This window comes from Mixophyes fleayi, chromosome 1, assembly GCF_038048845.1.
Source record: "Mixophyes fleayi isolate aMixFle1 chromosome 1, aMixFle1.hap1, whole genome shotgun sequence".
In the NCBI taxonomy this organism is placed as follows: domain Eukaryota; kingdom Metazoa; phylum Chordata; class Amphibia; order Anura; family Limnodynastidae; genus Mixophyes; species Mixophyes fleayi.
The window spans coordinates 318,717,420-318,734,679 of NC_134402.1; the positions used below are offsets into that span (position 1 = coordinate 318,717,420).

General features: G+C 38.6%; 1 protein-coding gene across 1 annotated transcript; it reads left to right on the plus strand.

Annotated features, from left to right (window-relative positions):
• The first annotated feature begins 1,292 nt into the window (after nt 1-1,292).
• Nucleotides 1,293-16,941, plus strand: LOC142158703 (rab5 GDP/GTP exchange factor-like). The gene is made up of 9 exons (XM_075212925.1): nt 1,293-1,500; nt 2,549-2,772; nt 6,463-6,617; nt 6,876-7,021; nt 8,229-8,298; nt 8,628-8,763; nt 9,106-9,197; nt 13,364-13,620; nt 14,744-16,941. Exons 2-9 carry the CDS (start codon nt 2,552-2,554, stop codon nt 15,047-15,049), a joined length of 1,383 nt encoding a protein of 460 aa, XP_075069026.1. The 5' UTR covers nt 1,293-1,500; nt 2,549-2,551; the 3' UTR covers nt 15,050-16,941.
• The last annotated feature ends 319 nt before the right edge of the window (nt 16,942-17,260 follow it).

Here is a 17,260-nt window from a genome sequence, read left to right on the forward strand (position 1 = left end):
GAGTTGGATTTCCTCATCAATGCAGGAGGATAAAACATAGTCCTTAAGCAGAACACAGGCTTAATGCGTCTGATACAAATGGTGAGGGAAATTGCACAAATTTTTGCAAGTTGGAAACTAATGCTGTAATCTACCAGCAAACTAGCCGCAATCTACTGGTATTTTGCTTTTCACTGTTTGGCCACCTCTACTCTACGGTATTACAGTACAAATTCTAATATAATATCGTCTTTTATGCTTATTATTGTACAATCTGGATATGACATGGAATAGTACATATAAGCTTTCTTTATCTATTCAAGGAGTACTTCAGTCTGTTATATTATCCACCAATATGTGTCACAATCCCCTCAATGTACAATGCTCCATAATATGTCAATCCTTAAAAATAAAGATTAATAATAACAATAAAATGTTAATACGTAACCTGAAGATAGATACTCTTTAAAAATAGATGCTGCAGGGAAAATTGTGTCCTTGTGGATTCTGACAAAAAAACAATAACATCAGAGACATAAACAAAAGTGTGTGTGACTTTCCGAAGGTCCTAGGAGAGTGGTATCCTTAGTCTACCTGGTGGGACGTCTGTTCATCTGCAGAAAAAGTGCACTGTCTGTATGTGGCACTGGCTATAGGGGCTTGTCTCCTAAATTAAAAGAGCAATAATTGGAATCCCCCTTTGCTACATACTTGAGTGATTCACATAACCCAGATTGATTGTAAGCTTGTGAACAGGGCCCTCTTACCTCTCTGTTTGTATAACCCAGTACAGTTTTACTACTGTTTGTTCCCAATTGGCGCTATATAAATAAATGTTGATGATGATTGTGGTGCTAAGGTGCCGCACTAGACTAGGACACAGGGTGCCATAATCAGATCCAAAGATGGGCGTACCAGTTCTAATATATATATATATATATATATATATATATATATGTATATATGTATGTATGTATATATATATATATGTATATATATATATATATGTATATATATATATATGTATATATATATATATATATATATATGTATATATATATATATATATATATATATATATATATATATGTATGTATATATATATATATCATTGCCCATATGTGCTGATCGAATACAAATTTGTGGCTAGGCCCCGTCTTCCGTTTACCGCCACCACCGTATCGCTGTACATTAGACGAAGCGAGAGAGAAAACCTGACTTCCGCCGCCCTGCTTTGGTCTCCATGGTGACAGCTGAACACTTCCGTCCCCGAGTCTCCCTCATTGGTCGCTGCGAACCCGGAAACGGCCGATCAGCTGCGACCTGGGGCATGTGACATTTCGGGGACAAGCACATACAGTAACCCGCAGCGTATCTATCCGGGTGATCTCCACTAACGGGGCCGGGTGGGAAACCTGACCTCCAAGTGTCTGAGAGGGGTGATGTCACCTCACCTCTCGTACATCCTCTTATTACCGGTTATAAATTACTGAGGGTGGTGTCACTGTCTGCTGCTCGGATGTAAGACCTCTAAGTTCTCTTAAATAGCAGAAACTGTTTCCCTCTGATTACAAGTGACGGTGGCAATTATTATTATTAGAGACTTCATCACATATGTGGGTCACAGAGTGTTGGGATGTAGAAATAGGTTGCTTGGGAAAGATGAATATGTCTATTGGAAAGTGGGTATTTTTAACAGTTTGAATTCTCATGCATGACATTTCCCTTTGTAGTCCCACAGAGCAACCCCACACTGAGTTTTAAAATTGTATACAATGGAAGACTATTGTTAGAACCAGTGGGAGACATTAGTACGTGCTTTAATGTAGATTTACCCACTATTTGATCAACAGCACGTGAAAAATGTAAAGTTCTTTCAATGAAGAAAACTTATACACTTACGTTTCTGAATGTTACTAGCTATGTCATAAATAAGCAGAGCTGTCACACTACTTGTGTCTGGTTAAGTCCCCGTGGTGTGTTGTAGAAGTTCTTAACCTTAGGTTGGGACACAAAAACATGTCTCACCGTGAATCTGTTTTAAAAATGATTGTGTACTATCACACGTTAACAGGGTTAGACCATCTCCCAATGTTATATCCGATTGCTGTGTTTTATAATAATTGACACAGAATGAACTTGGGTGGAACATTTAATGTGATTGGACAGGATACATAGATTATAGGTTAGCCGAGAATCACTGCTGACTTCTTGGACTGAAATGCCACTTTCTTTTTAAATGTCATTGGGTTTAATATCCGGAGGACGTACAAAATCTTTTCATATTTTCATGTTATTTGTAGATATCAATTCCCTACTTGTTATATTAGTTATATTACTAGGTAGACAACAGTAAAGTAAAAGGAAGTATTATTAAATGAAAAATGAACCAGAGGTCATGACGCTATGTGGGTTCTGTGTGAAAAACAGTTGGGAATCTTTGGTGTTTTGTAACCAATACATAATTTTTTTTATCTACCCACTGTACAGTATATTTGAAATTGTTGGTGTTCCATAAATAAAATGTAAATGTGACACATATGTCATCTACATTTTCTCATCCATACAGATTATGAACTTTGCTTTGCCAGGTCAGGACCCGATATCATTTCACCATGGACAGAATCTTACCCATTTTCATCCTGATAATGCATCCTTCCAACTCCAAGGATTTCTCTACCACCCAGAGGTGTGCAGGAAGAGCTGTGGATTCTATGGAAACCCAGCATGGCATGGGTATTGCTCCAGGTGCTGGATCCAGCAGAGACAGAAGGCTCAGTCTCTAACAAACGGGTAGGTAATATAATACCATACCATTAGTCTTCCCAGTTAAAGAACTTGGATAGGATCACCCGATTGACTTCTGTTAAAACTTGTATTCATTCCGGGACATACACAATCCAAGTATATATTAGGCAAACTTGAGTTTTAAGTAAATTCACCAGTAAGTAATGATGTAATGTTTACTTGTGAGTAGGAGACCAATTAATGTTTTTACCTGCCCAACAAATTCGTCTTCGAGCACAAAGAACTACAGCCTACGATTTCATTGGGGGAATAGGGTAGGGAAGAGGTGTATGCATGTAGTCAATGTACAGTAAGGGCATGACACTTGAGCACACGCAGCCCCTCTGATTCAAGCTTCGGGCATTTCTAAGGTACAGTTTTCTGTCGTATCACTTGCACCAGCTACAGGTCAGGTATAAGTGCCTAGTGATAGTGGTTGTGTATGCATGCTAACTGTAAAAATGTATTTTATGTACAGTAGATATTAATAACATCCTCAAATGTATTTTATGGGGGGGGGGGGGGGTTGAAATGGAAAAAATCTTTTATATGTGTTTTTTTCATTAATGACTATATTACTAACAGTTTCTGTGCATTCTCCTGTGACTTTATAATCCACATATGTACTGTACGTATCCAACAGTGTTTTCTGTCTGTTTCTCTACTACAAGTGCCGTATAAGCATAGTGTACCTACACCCATATTCAAGAAGAGATGTTCTTCAGTTCAGCTTGTAGTTGAATACGGATGTGCGTTTGCCTGATTTACGTGCGTTTTGATTGGTTGTTTTTTTAAAAAAAAATGCACAATACATTCATTTTGTGTGCTTTAATGAATTGGGTCCATAGTGAATTGGTTAAAAACTATGGGATACAGGAGAAACAGCAATAGTAAGCTCCTAACTTCTGTTTTTGAAATGTGCATTTGACAACTGAGACAAGTTGGCAAATACAGCACTGCAGGTGGAAGTTCATCTGTAAGCATGATTCGGGGAAACTAATGAGGTCTTGGCGATGGCTTGTAATACATTTTGAAATTTGCTTCTTACTTTTGGACATGTTCTGCAAATAAAATGTAAAATGCACAATTCAATTTTGATTATAACTTTTAAATAATGATTGGTGCTCATCAGGTTTAAAAGTAATACATCATTTGTGATTTTTATTTTTACAATATTTGCAACCACATTTTTCATTTACAAAAGTATTTTGTTGAGTGTTTGGGTGACAGATTTTGAGGGGTATTTTATCTACTCTTAAATTTGCTGAATTGAAGGCATTGCTTATTTTATGTAGTTGGTTGATAAAAAGTCCTATTTCAGAGCATCTATTTGGATATCATTTTATCAGCCCTGGCCATGTAACTTTCCCTGGAGGTTTTACAGAAATGTCATCTTTACATTCCATAGCTGCGCAGTCAATTAAACAAACTTGCAGAAACTGTTCAATGGCATATGGCTTTATTGTGGCTATCAACAGTGTTCATTTTTAGGTGACTGTTTGCCTTTTGTCTTGCTGTCTGGAAATGATCACTGCCATCCTTGCCAGTAGTATGCTTTTGATTACTATGAGAATAGGAAAATAGCAATGTTGGTGTATTTGGCTCGCAAATAACTTTAAAGAGGGCTATACATTTATATGCTTTTTTTCCCACATTATATGTGTTGTTCTTATAATTTAACTTTTTTGACTGGTCACATTCACATAATATGCATATTTAGTGTTTTTTTGTGTATTAAAAAACATCAGAGAAGGTTGACTTAAATATAACTAGATAAACAAAAGTATGACATTTAAATGTAAGATAGTATTTTGCACTGTAAAGGACAGCATATAAATGTTTCTAAATGCAAAGCCTTCTTCTGGCTGATTGCTGTCAAAAACAGCATTGAAAAAAACAGTCGGGGTGTGATTGCGGCCGCGTCAGCGCACAGGCGGTCGCATCACATGACACGCGATGCGGCCACATCATCAATGACGCGGCCACATCGCGTGCCATGGGATGCGGCCGTCTGTGCCCCCTGGGCTGTAATCTGCCAGCCCGCGCCTGAGTATCAAGTACAAGGGAGGTTTCATTTCTCCTGCTGTCTGTTGGTCCTAAACCCAGAGAAGCGATTTACAATCCACGATGCTGAAGTAGAAGAAGATGTATAGAGAAGAGCAGAGGACATAGGACTGAGATAGGTAGGATGAGAACCACTATAAGACTGTGTCTTTGAGTCCTAGGAATTGTAGTGTTTGTAGGAGGAGAGAGTGGTCAACATTGTCAAATGCAGCTGAGAGATCCAGGAGCATAAGACGCGAGTAATGGCCTTTAGAATTAGCAGTCAAATCATTGACAACCTTTGTCAGTGCAGTCTCTGTGGAGTGTTGGGAACGAGAGCCTGACTGAAGGGGGACCAAGAGATTGTGTGAGGCAAGTGTAGGTATTTCTTCTGAGAAGTTTTGAGGGGCATGGGAGCTGAGAGATGGGACTGAGAGAAAGTTTGAGTCATAGTTTAGTTTTTCAGAATATGAATAATTGTAAAGCCCTAATACAGGGCCATAACTAGGGCTGTGCGGTAGGGGCAACTGCCCAGGGCACAACTCTGAAGGAGGGCACAGTTTATGAATATTATAGATTTATTTGGTTAAAATTGAGGACTGGGGGGGGCGGCATTTTTGTTTCTCTCCAGGCGCTAAAATTCTAAGGTATGGCTCTTCCCTAATATTATCTGTGATAAATTTGCCAATTTGCATAGCAACCTATTTACTTTACACTCTGGGGGGCATATTCAATTGTTGGCGTTTTCCGCCGCAGAAAAAGTATTACCGTTATTACGGTAATACTCAGCCGGATTTCAGTTCGCAGCTCCCTAAAACGCGAGCTGAAATCCAGCGTGAAATGTACCGTAATAACAGTATTTACGCGCACTATTACCGTAATGACGGTAATAGTGCGCACGCTGCGTTACTTTAGGCAGTAACGCCAACAATTGAATATGCCCCCGGGAATGATCCAACTTCTGCAATGCTGCAAAATGTGGAGGAATATATTGCCGATCACACTCTCCCAAGCTTCAGATGCAGTGAGGCTAGACTGGAAGACCCAATAGAAACGGAGGAAGTGGTTAAAACTACACCCAGTAAAGCGCCTACACTACAAAAAATTCTCACATTTTATTGTACTTTATTTATCTATATCGTTTAACTTATACCGTTGTGAATGGTGAAAACTGTCCTAAGCTTTGTTACAAGCCTTGTGTCAGTGATCCTCATCCCTAATCACCAGGCAATACACATAGACTTGCTGTATAAATACCTTTCAACCCATCTGACACAATAATATACCATCTGTCATTGTTTGAGAGTGCTTTTGACAGGGTCAGCCTGGCTTGAATTCCAAAATTTGACCTCTGAATGTTCACATGAAGTCATGTCATGTCAGTGTAATATTTAAACTTACTATAAAAATGTTTTGAACAAAATAAAAATAACAATAGTCTGCATTATAAGCAGGTGTGTCAGGAGAAATGTGTGTAATCCCTTTATGGAGAATTCTGCCCATATCAAGGAAGCGCATGATGACCTGTACAACTGTGCTCTTATAATGTAAATATAGTTTATTTTTATATTTACTTTTTTGCTTTATTAGAAAAACTGGAGCATTTTACCAAGGGCCTCTTGTAGTCTAATCTGGTCTTCACTTTAATATTAGGAATCACACAGAAAATCTACAAAGTAAACCAGGCGTGAAGGTGAATACGGCGCATTGGAGCAGAAAAGATACTTCTCAAGAGGGTACCAACGACAATAATGTCAAGAGTGAGCAGCAGAATACCCAAGCATCAAATACATACCAAACGGTAACCAGTAAGTAAATTCCTTCTTATTTGGGCAACATTTGCAAGCATACATGGGCTGATCTTATTCTATATACAATAAACTTAAAAACCAGACATGTAATCTGTTGTTCACTACATTCCTAAGACACCTAAGAAGAGCAAGAACTGTAGTAAGATATATGCTTTATGAGGAATAACATACTGTTGCATTGTGATATACTACATGAATAGCATTGTAATGTAAGTAACAGCAAGGCTCACATGTAGTGTCATTGTTATGCTACAGACCCTGTCTGTCACCTCTCCCGGACCTGCCTTCTCTCACTGACTGAAGGAGATTTTTCAGACTTCCTCAAAGCTCTGCGCAGACCTGATGCACAACTGTTATTGACTCACTGCACCAATTTCATTCAAAGGATACAAGAGGCTGAAGTTAGTCTGCAAAGATGGTATCAAAATGTAGAGATTTGCTCAAAAATAAATCTATGCAAGTGTCTGTATACATTGTTCTTCTCATAATGGCATTTGTAAAGACTATATTTAGTTGTTTATCCAACTCTATAGAGCAGGCCTGGCCAACCAGTGGTTCTCCTGGTGTTGTGAAACTACAATTCCCAGCTTGCCTTGCCAGCTATCGGATGGCTATTTGCTGGCAAAGCATGCTGGGGCTTGTATCTTTACAACATCGGGAGAGCCACAGGTGACCAGGCCTGCTATAGAGACAATTGAATAGATTAAGCCAGACACTGACAATAATAGCCACCAAGATAGACATATCAGTTTCAGTATCGGTCATTAGCTAAAACCGTTAACGGGTATTTGACAGAATAAAGCTGTTTGCATGGGCAGGAAGAACTTGGGGATGTAAATTGGAAGCAATGATGACTTGAAATGTAATATTGCTCAAGTATGGAAGCTGTCTTCCAGAACACCCATGTGTTATCTTAGTGTACAAGTGTGAAATGTATGTATAACATCTGATTGTGTGCATTACTAGGAAGGTGGGTTAGTTGAAGGTGAAAATGCTGCAGGAAGTGAACTACAAGGACGTGCTTTTTAACTTTTCCTAGTATAAATTAAGAGAACTGAAATCAACACAGGGAACTTTTTAATGGAGCAGATGGAAAACTAATCAGGAAAGGCCACAGAAAGTACATTGTTCATAAACAATATAAGGCTACACCTTCTGGCAGAATATCTTGATTTCACAGGTTATAATTGGTTGAACATATGAGACAGACCTATGCATGCTTAATTTAGTAATAATGGTAATTATGCTGAACTAATCTTACCGTTAGTATTGTGGCCCCAGATTGGCACCAGGGGTGGGTGGTTCATGCAGAAACACCATCATTATGATATTAACGAACCTTCATTGTGTGCTATATCGCTGGCGGATATGGCATTTTCAAATGTAATTTTATGAGGAATGCAAACAATCACCAGTTATGTGGATTTAGGAATATGTTGCAACTAGACTCCAGATTGTTTTAGTGTCTTTACACTGATATTTGTCATCCTTTAATCCGTGGTATCACACTTTTAGTGTTGCTCTAATCACTACTTAAAGGGCCAGCAGTGTCCCTGTGATGTTAAGATCAGTTTGAGAATTTACAAATCAGTCATGTATGTCTTGCAGAAATTAACTGTGGATGAGAAGACAGAAGAAGTACAGACTTTCTACCAACAAATTGTGGACCACTACCCTGGTGAGAGGGTTAACATTATTCTAACACTTCCAAATCTAGTTTGTCTCCTGTTGCCAAAGTTGCTGTCGCAGTGAAAGGGTGTTATTCGGCTGCACACAGTGGAGGCATCCATTGTTTGTGTGCCCAAGTAATATCCCAAATTGCTAGCTAAATGATTGCTTGAAGTATTGGTTTATCTAACAGAATTCCTGCCTTCAGCATATGTAGGCTCTGGGCATTTGGCATTTAAAGCATCTATCACCTTGTATTTACCTTCAGTTCACATAGCCCTTCACTCATGTGTTGATTGGTCAGCTCTAGGAAAATTACAGTTTCCTTTCCTCTTGTAGATCACATGTCAGAGGCAAAAGACAAATTACTGGATAACATTGAGAAACTGGTGATGACGCGACTGTATAAGTCGGTATTTTGTTTGGATGGTTCACAAGATGAAGAGAAAGATCTCTCTTTTCAGAAGCGTATCAAGTAAGTAATCATCATTCTGCATTTAATGCCCTTGGCACTATAAATCTAATTCTATTTTTATCCAAATGCTGAACCTAATGGGTATTGATTTTATTTTGTTTTTGCTGGATGATGAAGAGAAAAACAGATGGTGCAATGAGAGATGTTTAAATAGAGATCTTTATGTAAAAAGTGAGCAAGAAGCGGTAACTTGAGACTTCCTATGATTTACTGCAAGTGTCTGTGGAATAAAGTAATTAGCAGAGATCATATTTCATTTTGGAAAGCCTACGAAACCTCTGGTTGTTATGAATATCCAGCTCATTTGATATGTGTTCCATGTGACCACTGTCTCTTCTTTAGGTCACTGAGTTGGGTCACATCCAAGATGCTTCAGCTCCCGCTGGTTGAGGAACATGAGGACGTCAAAGAGGGGATCGCTTGTGCTGTCACTGGTAAGAGCAAAATGTGTGTGTTTTAGGTGAGTGGTAAAGAGCTATGGAATATACTGGCGCTATATTAATAAATGTTAATAACAGTATGGAGATAAGATTAAAAAGCACAGACGGAAGCCAGGACATAAAGCAGTGTAAACTAAACAATGATATTAAAGAACTCCTCGTGGCCAGAATGAATATAGCCCAATAAGAGCGGTCAGTTACTGATCCCGCTGCTGTATGAGGAACGTTGGACCAAAAACATAATAAAATACATACAGTACTGAGACCAGAAAACACTACCACTCCTAAATACACAACTTTTAAAAATCTTAAAACGATCCTGACCAGCGGTTGCTTAGTCGGCAAAGTAGACAGATAACTACATTATCACCTATATAAATATTACTTGTCCCCTGTAAGGGGTTCATGGGCTGAAAATTTGCTCTTTTGTGGGCAATTTTTTTCCCCCAACAGCAATGTGAATTCAGCCTGTCTCCAGTTCTGTGCAGACGATGTGCATTACCATTACCATTGCTCTAATTGCCAGCAGTGATCTGTATTCTTCAAGGTGTGTAAGTACAACCTTTGTCTTACCAAGATGGATCCCTCTTTTCACTTCCAGCTGTATCTGACATGAGAATTGTGATGGAGTCAGCAGGATTACATGTGAGGCCTGCCTTGCAATTGCCTGGTGGATCTCCGCTTGTTAGATGGTTCTGTTTCTATTATTGTGTTGGCAACTGTTGTATAAAGTAGGCTGAGTTTTTCTTTCTTGAAGTGTCCTACATCTTAGTCTGTGTCCCCCAATGTATAGATTTGGCAAGCGTTAAACTAACATTTGACATGATACATTCATGGAACATGCCTTCACCCTTTAACAAGTTGTACGCAATATGTAGCACTTAACCTCATGCATCAAACTCCCATTGTCCCATAGATTATAAGCTTGCGACAAGGGGCTTCTTACCTATTACCCAGTATTGTTTTATTACTGTGTTTGGTCCCAATTGTAGAGCGCTAAGCAATCTGCTGGCGCTATATAAATAAATGTTGACGATAAAACGCATTGCATTAAGTGTATTACCAAAAGCATATTAAAAATTTGCTGCAGTACATTTTTCTACCACCAGATGACACTTGATAGAATTGTGCTATGCATGTCCGATGATTGAAAACTATGTAGCACATCCATACTGTGCTGTGTGAATCAAATGTTCCTGTTCCAGCTAAAATGAATTAATCTGCAGCATCTGTGATCTAAGCAGAGGTAATTGTCAGTCACACATGACTGAGCAGAAGAGAACCATCCACTGATGCTGCATTGTGGTAATTAAGATTGGTATCTTTTCCACACCTGTGGTCATAGTAAAATGGGCAAGGTCCCTGCCCATTGTACCAAAAAAGTATAGATAAATTACACACACACGATTTTTTGATAAAGTGTAATTTACTGACCAACTCAATTATAAAACCATGAATATTACCCATCCGCTTATGAAGAATGGCAGATGTGATTGAGAGTAATGGGGGCTCCCATTCACTGTAAGCCACTCGCCAGCTGTGTGTTTTGCTGACCAGATGTGATTGGCTGATGATAAAGGGGTGTCCCAGGGCATTGATCATTTTGCAGTGATTCCAGTCTTGTTAATTACCCTAGCCCCTACAGGGAGGGGGGCACAACTTGCCCCTCTTCCTTACTACCATTGAAATATCAGTCCTATCCTGACTATGCTGGAGCAGGTTGTAATTTTAGTAGGGGAAACCCACACTGTCCAGTTTGGGGCTTATTTTTTTGTAATTTATTGTTTCTGTAAATATTGTGCACTTATGATGTGTGGGAAGTAAAGGACTAGATCCAATCTCCACTAGCTCAAAAATCAAGTCCTTTCGTGGAGTAGAAATGGCCATATGCCCCTTCACACAGCTTTAACCGACCTTGAAAAGGTTAAAATACTTGTAATAAGACAAAATACACCCGCCACACAGGGCACTGTTAAGTTTAAAAGAAATAATAAATAAAAAAAAGCAGCACCCCCCCTCCAATTCCTCAACCAGTTCCAAGGCTAGACCATCAGTATAGGGACTCCCTGCTATAGTGAAAACAGTGCCTCCGTGGGCAAAAAACCCCATGCCCCCTCCCAGCCTTACACTTAAAAGTGCAATGTGGCTCTTCCTGATTCACCTGTACTTTGGAAGCTGGAGTAAGTAGCAAGTCTTGGCCACCCCAGTGGTCCCAATATAATGAACCATGGTCCCTAAGATCCCTGCCTCTTGGTCATAACCATTTTGTATCAGTAGGGAGTGTTTGGTCATTTCTCTTATCACTATATCTGGGGTTTTTTTTTCCAATTTAGACTACAGCAGATCCGAAAAAGAGTATTTTATTTAATAAAGGTGTGAATGAGGGTTCAGGAGAGTCCTTTATTCGACTAAAGTTTATTTTACATTCGTGTATGTTATATATCTTTGTACTCCTACTATTACTCTTTTTGAGACACCAGTTCATTATACCCCTTGTGTCTTCGTTACACCTCAGGCAAAGCCATCGAAAGGACACATCACCAGCACATTAGATAAAAGTTTTTCTTAGCATTGGGCACAAAATAAACAGGTAAGAATAGGAACCAGCAGCATCAAATGCAGGGAACTCCCATCTGGAATGATCAGCAACTGTTTCACACCATCCAGGCTTAGACACACACAAGATATCCTCAGAAAGTTATGTGTTTATTATCCTTTATTTTAAAGATGCCTACATTGTATGCAGTGTTTTACAGAGAATGTTTAGGGATTTACATCACTCGTTAGCTTTGTGGCAGCAATGCTTACCATTGTGCCACCAAGCCATCCAAGGGCTTCCCTACCCTGTATGCATGTTACTTTTCTCACTAATGGCATGGTAAGTAATTCAGTGCATAGCCTATAATGATATTTATTCTTATCTCTTAAATGCCCAACCTGGACAATAGTAAGTCAATGTCTAGAACTGTACATAGTCTATGCCAAGATAAGCAACCTCAAGGCTAATATTGTGCCTGACGTGCGTGTTAAACACACAATGCCTGAGTCATTAAGGAGAAAAGAAAAAAAAAAAGGAGTAACTTTGCACCTTGGCAAAACCATGTTCCATTGGAGGGGGAGGTAATTTAAAACGTGGGGACAAATTTGTAGTTGCGGTAGAGCATGTCCTAGATCAACTTTAAATTGCAGTTTAAAAATAAAGCTATCAAGTATTTGTGTGCTACATGAAAAAGCAGCTAGTATCTTTCCTTATGTGCAAAATAATGAACTAATGTGCACCCCTTGCTTTGTAACGTGATTTGTCCAGGATCAAATTTAGTCTCTCTTTTTTTTTTTGCCTTGCTGTCCTTAATGTCTCAGGCCTACAGACATACACACCATGAATCGCTATGAACGGCTTCACTTCTGTCACAACACAGGGGACTGGAATGTGCCCCAGCACCGGGCTAGTAGCCTCTGAGAGAGGTTTCATGCAGTTTTTTGAGAGGCAACCCTTGTCCCATAGAGGCACCAGCCCTGCACGCGTAGTCTTATAGTGGAAAACAGCCCAGGATGTCTAGTGCTGAGACTGGTGAAAATTTCCAAGGATGGGGGTCTTTTGGTATACTGCCTGTTTTTTAATGATTATTATTCATTATGCAGTGCAGTCTCTCTGCTATTCAGCAAATTAATAAAATTATTTATTTATTGTCGCCAGTATTTGTCACTCAATGTATGCTATGGTTTTCCCAGTGATATATATTTATAATGATGCCACAGCAAGGTCAGACTTATAAGTGGTTTGGTATTTAATGTTAACGTTGCACGTGGAGTATCCTACTGCATGGACTATATAAGATGGCAGGAGATTTGCCCAGCATTAAAAAAAATTGATTGACACTTGTGACATCTGTACCTGGGCAGAATGGATTTCACCCAATAAGAAGTTTCTCCTCAGCACAGGAGGTTGGGCCCATTGTCTGCCCAGCCTTCATGTGACCTCTTTTAAACAATTTAAACTTATTTTCATTTTTATTGATTAATAATACTATTTGTTTTGGCAATGCATGTCTGGTGTTTTTCCTTTTTCTATACTTGACAAATATAAATTCTGATTTTTATTTTCGGTTAACCTCTCCTAAACATTCAGAGTAATATACCCTATATATCCTTTGTTGCAGCTCTGGTAGAAGTGGATTCCAAGAGAGCTCCTCAGGATAAGCTCTCCTGTGTGTCTAGGGCTTGTATCTACCTTTTCAAAGCCATACAAAGTTGTAAGAAGGAGCCAGCCACAGCTGATGACTTCCTATCTTGCCTAATTTATACGATGCTTAAGGCAAACCCACCCCGCCTGTTGTCCAACTTGCAGTACATCACTAGATTCTGCAATCCCAAGCGTCTGACAACAGGGGAGTGTGGCTACTGCTTCACCAACCTTGTGAGTATAACATGTCTGGATATATATGTAACCCTTATATCTAGCGTTACTCCTTATTTCAGAAGGAACATGCTCTATTTGGGTACGATAGTCATAATGCTGTCACACTACCTTCCTAACTTGTATGGTTTTTTTTCTCACAAAACAAGGATGCGAATTCTACCTTCATGGAAGAAAATGAGTAAATTGTTGCTCCATATTTCAGAGTTGCTGAGCTTCTCTCCTTTCATTATAAACACTACTTTAACTTTGTGATCCCAGAACAATGTATGATCAGGTATCTCACTACATGTAAGATTCCAGATTTGACATTGTGCCTGCTTTGACAGTGTCCTCATTGTTATACAAATGTGCTTCTGTGCCGTGGACTTCACAATGAAAGTAAAGAAAAACTATATCCTGAAAATGAAATTGCTGATAGTGCATGTGTTTATAGTTAGAGGGTCTACAGTTGCTGAATAACGTGAGCGAGGTTCTCTCATTCCCACATGAACGTTTATATTTTGGGACTGTATTCAACATTCTTTCTGCCATAATGGGGAATATTTACCCTATTTCTCTTTTCTGTTTTATTTCCAGATTATTGTCCATAATGTTATAAACAGAAGTTATTCTGCACACAAAACATTTTCTTTTTGTTTGCTGGGAGCAAACGGAGAGATAATATTGATTCCTTTCTAAACTGTTTTTTTTTCCAGCCAATACAAAATTGTCACCCAGAAACGTAATGACCTTAAAAGCATTAATTTTTAATTTTTGAACAAATGTCCTTTATACACATGAATATTAATTTCCCAGATTGCAGATGGAATCTCCTTGCTTTTGATCTCGAGGGATATCCATACATCATCTGCACAGACTTGAGGGACACACATAATGGCCTTAAATGAAGTAATCCTATGCCCTACTATTATGTTTTCTTGGATTGAAATGATTTGTAACATTCATAAATGACAGTAATGGATGTACCTAAGTCTATATATTGTAAATCTGGAGGTTTTTTTCCTTGGCCAAACTGCCCAATGACATCATGTGACAAATGTAGAATTATACAACTCAATAAAAGAACTGGCAATATTTACATTCCTTATTGACAATAGTTTGTTTTGTTTCTCCTTTCTAGTGTTGTGCGGCTTCTTTCATTGAGACCCTGGATGCCACATCTCTTGGTCTCACGCAGGAAGAGTTTAATCGTTTAATGCAGCAGCAGGATTCAGAAGTAAACACGTTTATTTCAAACATTGGACAGAGTACTATGCAGCAAATACACCGGAACAAGAAACTTCTGGCAGCATTGCGGCACCGACAGGATATTCTGATCCAAAAGGCAGAGTGTCTGGGAAGAGAGGTGAAGGCCTGGCCTTTGTCTGTACAGGGAGAAGTCCAGGAAATTATCCGCAGGTTTCCTTTGGAAACTAAACAAACTTAAACAAAAAGCTGTGTTTGATATATATCTATTTATACATTGTGCGTGATGGAAGTGTGGACGGGTTCTAGAGACATTCTAAGCTGCTATAGACCTGCTTCAATGTGAGTTATTGATGAAGGATATGTCTTAAACCATTTATTACATTTCTCATATTATTCTAATTATGTGACTGCCGTCATTGTGGTACTAAAATAGTTTATGCAATGATACTAGAACAGCAAAAATGCATTTAAAAAAAATATTTTTTGTTTTACTATTAAAGTCACAATTTAAGCCCTCATTTAAATTACATACAAATTTATAGACACTAAATTAAATGTTCATAATGTCAACATAATCCAGATAATCAACATAGATAATCCCGGCTTTCTTAAAGTAAAATAAAATATATTTTGAATGTATTTTCAAATGAATATTCACTCCAGCAGCAGGAACTATTGGTAGTTTGAGTTTACCATTATAAAAGACGACTCCATCCAAAACACAGTGCTGTGGGTGGAGTTACCTAAATTATGATGAAGTTCAAAGTTCTACTTGCCAGTGGTGTGGAAATCCTCTAACCTGCAGTGCCATCTGAAGACTCCAATCATGCTGCACTACTCTCTTCTCTGCCTCTGAAGTGACCTGTTTCAAACACACAGTTGGGTTGGGTACTATCTGTCAACAATCAGATTGTTGACACCAAATTGTCGTTTGCTAAAGTCGACAGACACAATGTAGACATTCAAACGATGAAACACAGCCGGAGGACCATCCGGCACAATACACATAATAAGCCAACGTTAGTACATTAAAAACAGATAAACATAAACAAATTAATCCTAGTGCTGCCAGCCTAGGATGGTACTGGTAAAGGCAGGGGGACAAAAAGAGTGTGCCCCCTCCCCCCGAGTTTACCAATACCAGCATATATAGCAGGGAAACCCACAGCATGGCATCTCCCTGCCATAATGACAAACTACCCCTAGGGTTTCCTAGGAAAATGGTGTCCGCAAAAAAAAAAAAGCAGTGACCTGTAGGGCACCAAATTAAAATGTAAATAAACCACAGACTTCGTTCTAAACATCATTTTATTTGAAATAAATAAATAAAGCACCCACCCCTGTAAGACTCGCAAATATGCAGGTTCTTCATCTGTAATCCATGATTCTCCATGTCCATAAAATGATATCCCTCGATCTGGCAGCTTGAACCTAATAGAAAAGCCATGTCACAATGTCACCATTTTAAACATGTCGAGAGTTGGACTGTCAAAATTTTGGTGTTGACAGTCTGACTGTTGATAGCTTAAGCGTCAACAGATTGACTACATCCCATGTTGTTGACACCTCTCCCTCATGACGTTTCCATTTGCATGCAATCTGAGAAAAGAGGAGCAACCCTGGACCATCAGGTGTACTACTGGATCAGAGGAACATTGCACATGCTTTTTATATGTTATCAGAACTTGGTGAATTCCACCCAAATAAAATTTTAGTTTTACAGAAATACAGAGTCGTATAGATTCAAATAAAATCAACCTCCACCTATTCTTAACAATTATAGACCTCATTTAGACTTCGTTGTAGAAGGCACAATTGTGCAATTTGGCAAAATCATGTTGCACTGCAGGGTTACGGGACATTGACAGATTTAGAGTTGGGTGGGAGGAGTGTCCTAGTTGAACTCTAAACTGCAGTGTAAAAATGCAGCTGTCTAGTATTTGTGTGCCACAAAATAATGTGTACACTTTATTTGCTTTGTTCGGAAGCTGTAAATGAGGCCCTATATGTGCATTGCGGCTCTCCCAAGGTAAATTCACTGTATTTAACATTATCCAAAGAGAGTGGATTATATCCGTTTCCAAAAAACTTAGTTGTTTAATATATTTATTATACTCTTTTATATGCAGCACAAAATAAGATATTTTATGACTAATTTATCCTGAAATATTGTGGCTTTTGCCACTGGAAATGTTTAAATTGCAATGCTTATTTTTTCATCAAGTTGATTCCTGTTACATTTAGATTAATAAACAATTTATATATCTATTAATAGCATAAACAGTCATGGTCAAAAGTTTTGAGAATTATATAAATATTATTTTTCACAAAGTCTGCTGCCTCAGTTTTCATGATGGCAATTTGCATATACTCCAGAATGTCATGAAGAGTGATCAGATGAAATGCAATTAATTTCAAAGTCCCTCTTTGCCATGACAGTGAACTTCAT

Coding starts and splice junctions, on each gene's coding strand:
- LOC142158703 (XM_075212925.1), top strand. CDS start 2,552: ATGAACTTTGCTTTGCCAGGTCAGGACCCGATATCATTTCACCATGGA. Junction 8,764..9,105: donor TCTTTTCAGAAGCGTATCAA/GTAAGTAATCAT, acceptor TCTCTTCTTTAG/GTCACTGAGTTGGGTCACAT. Junction 9,198..13,363: donor GATCGCTTGTGCTGTCACTG/GTAAGAGCAAAA, acceptor CCTTTGTTGCAG/CTCTGGTAGAAGTGGATTCC.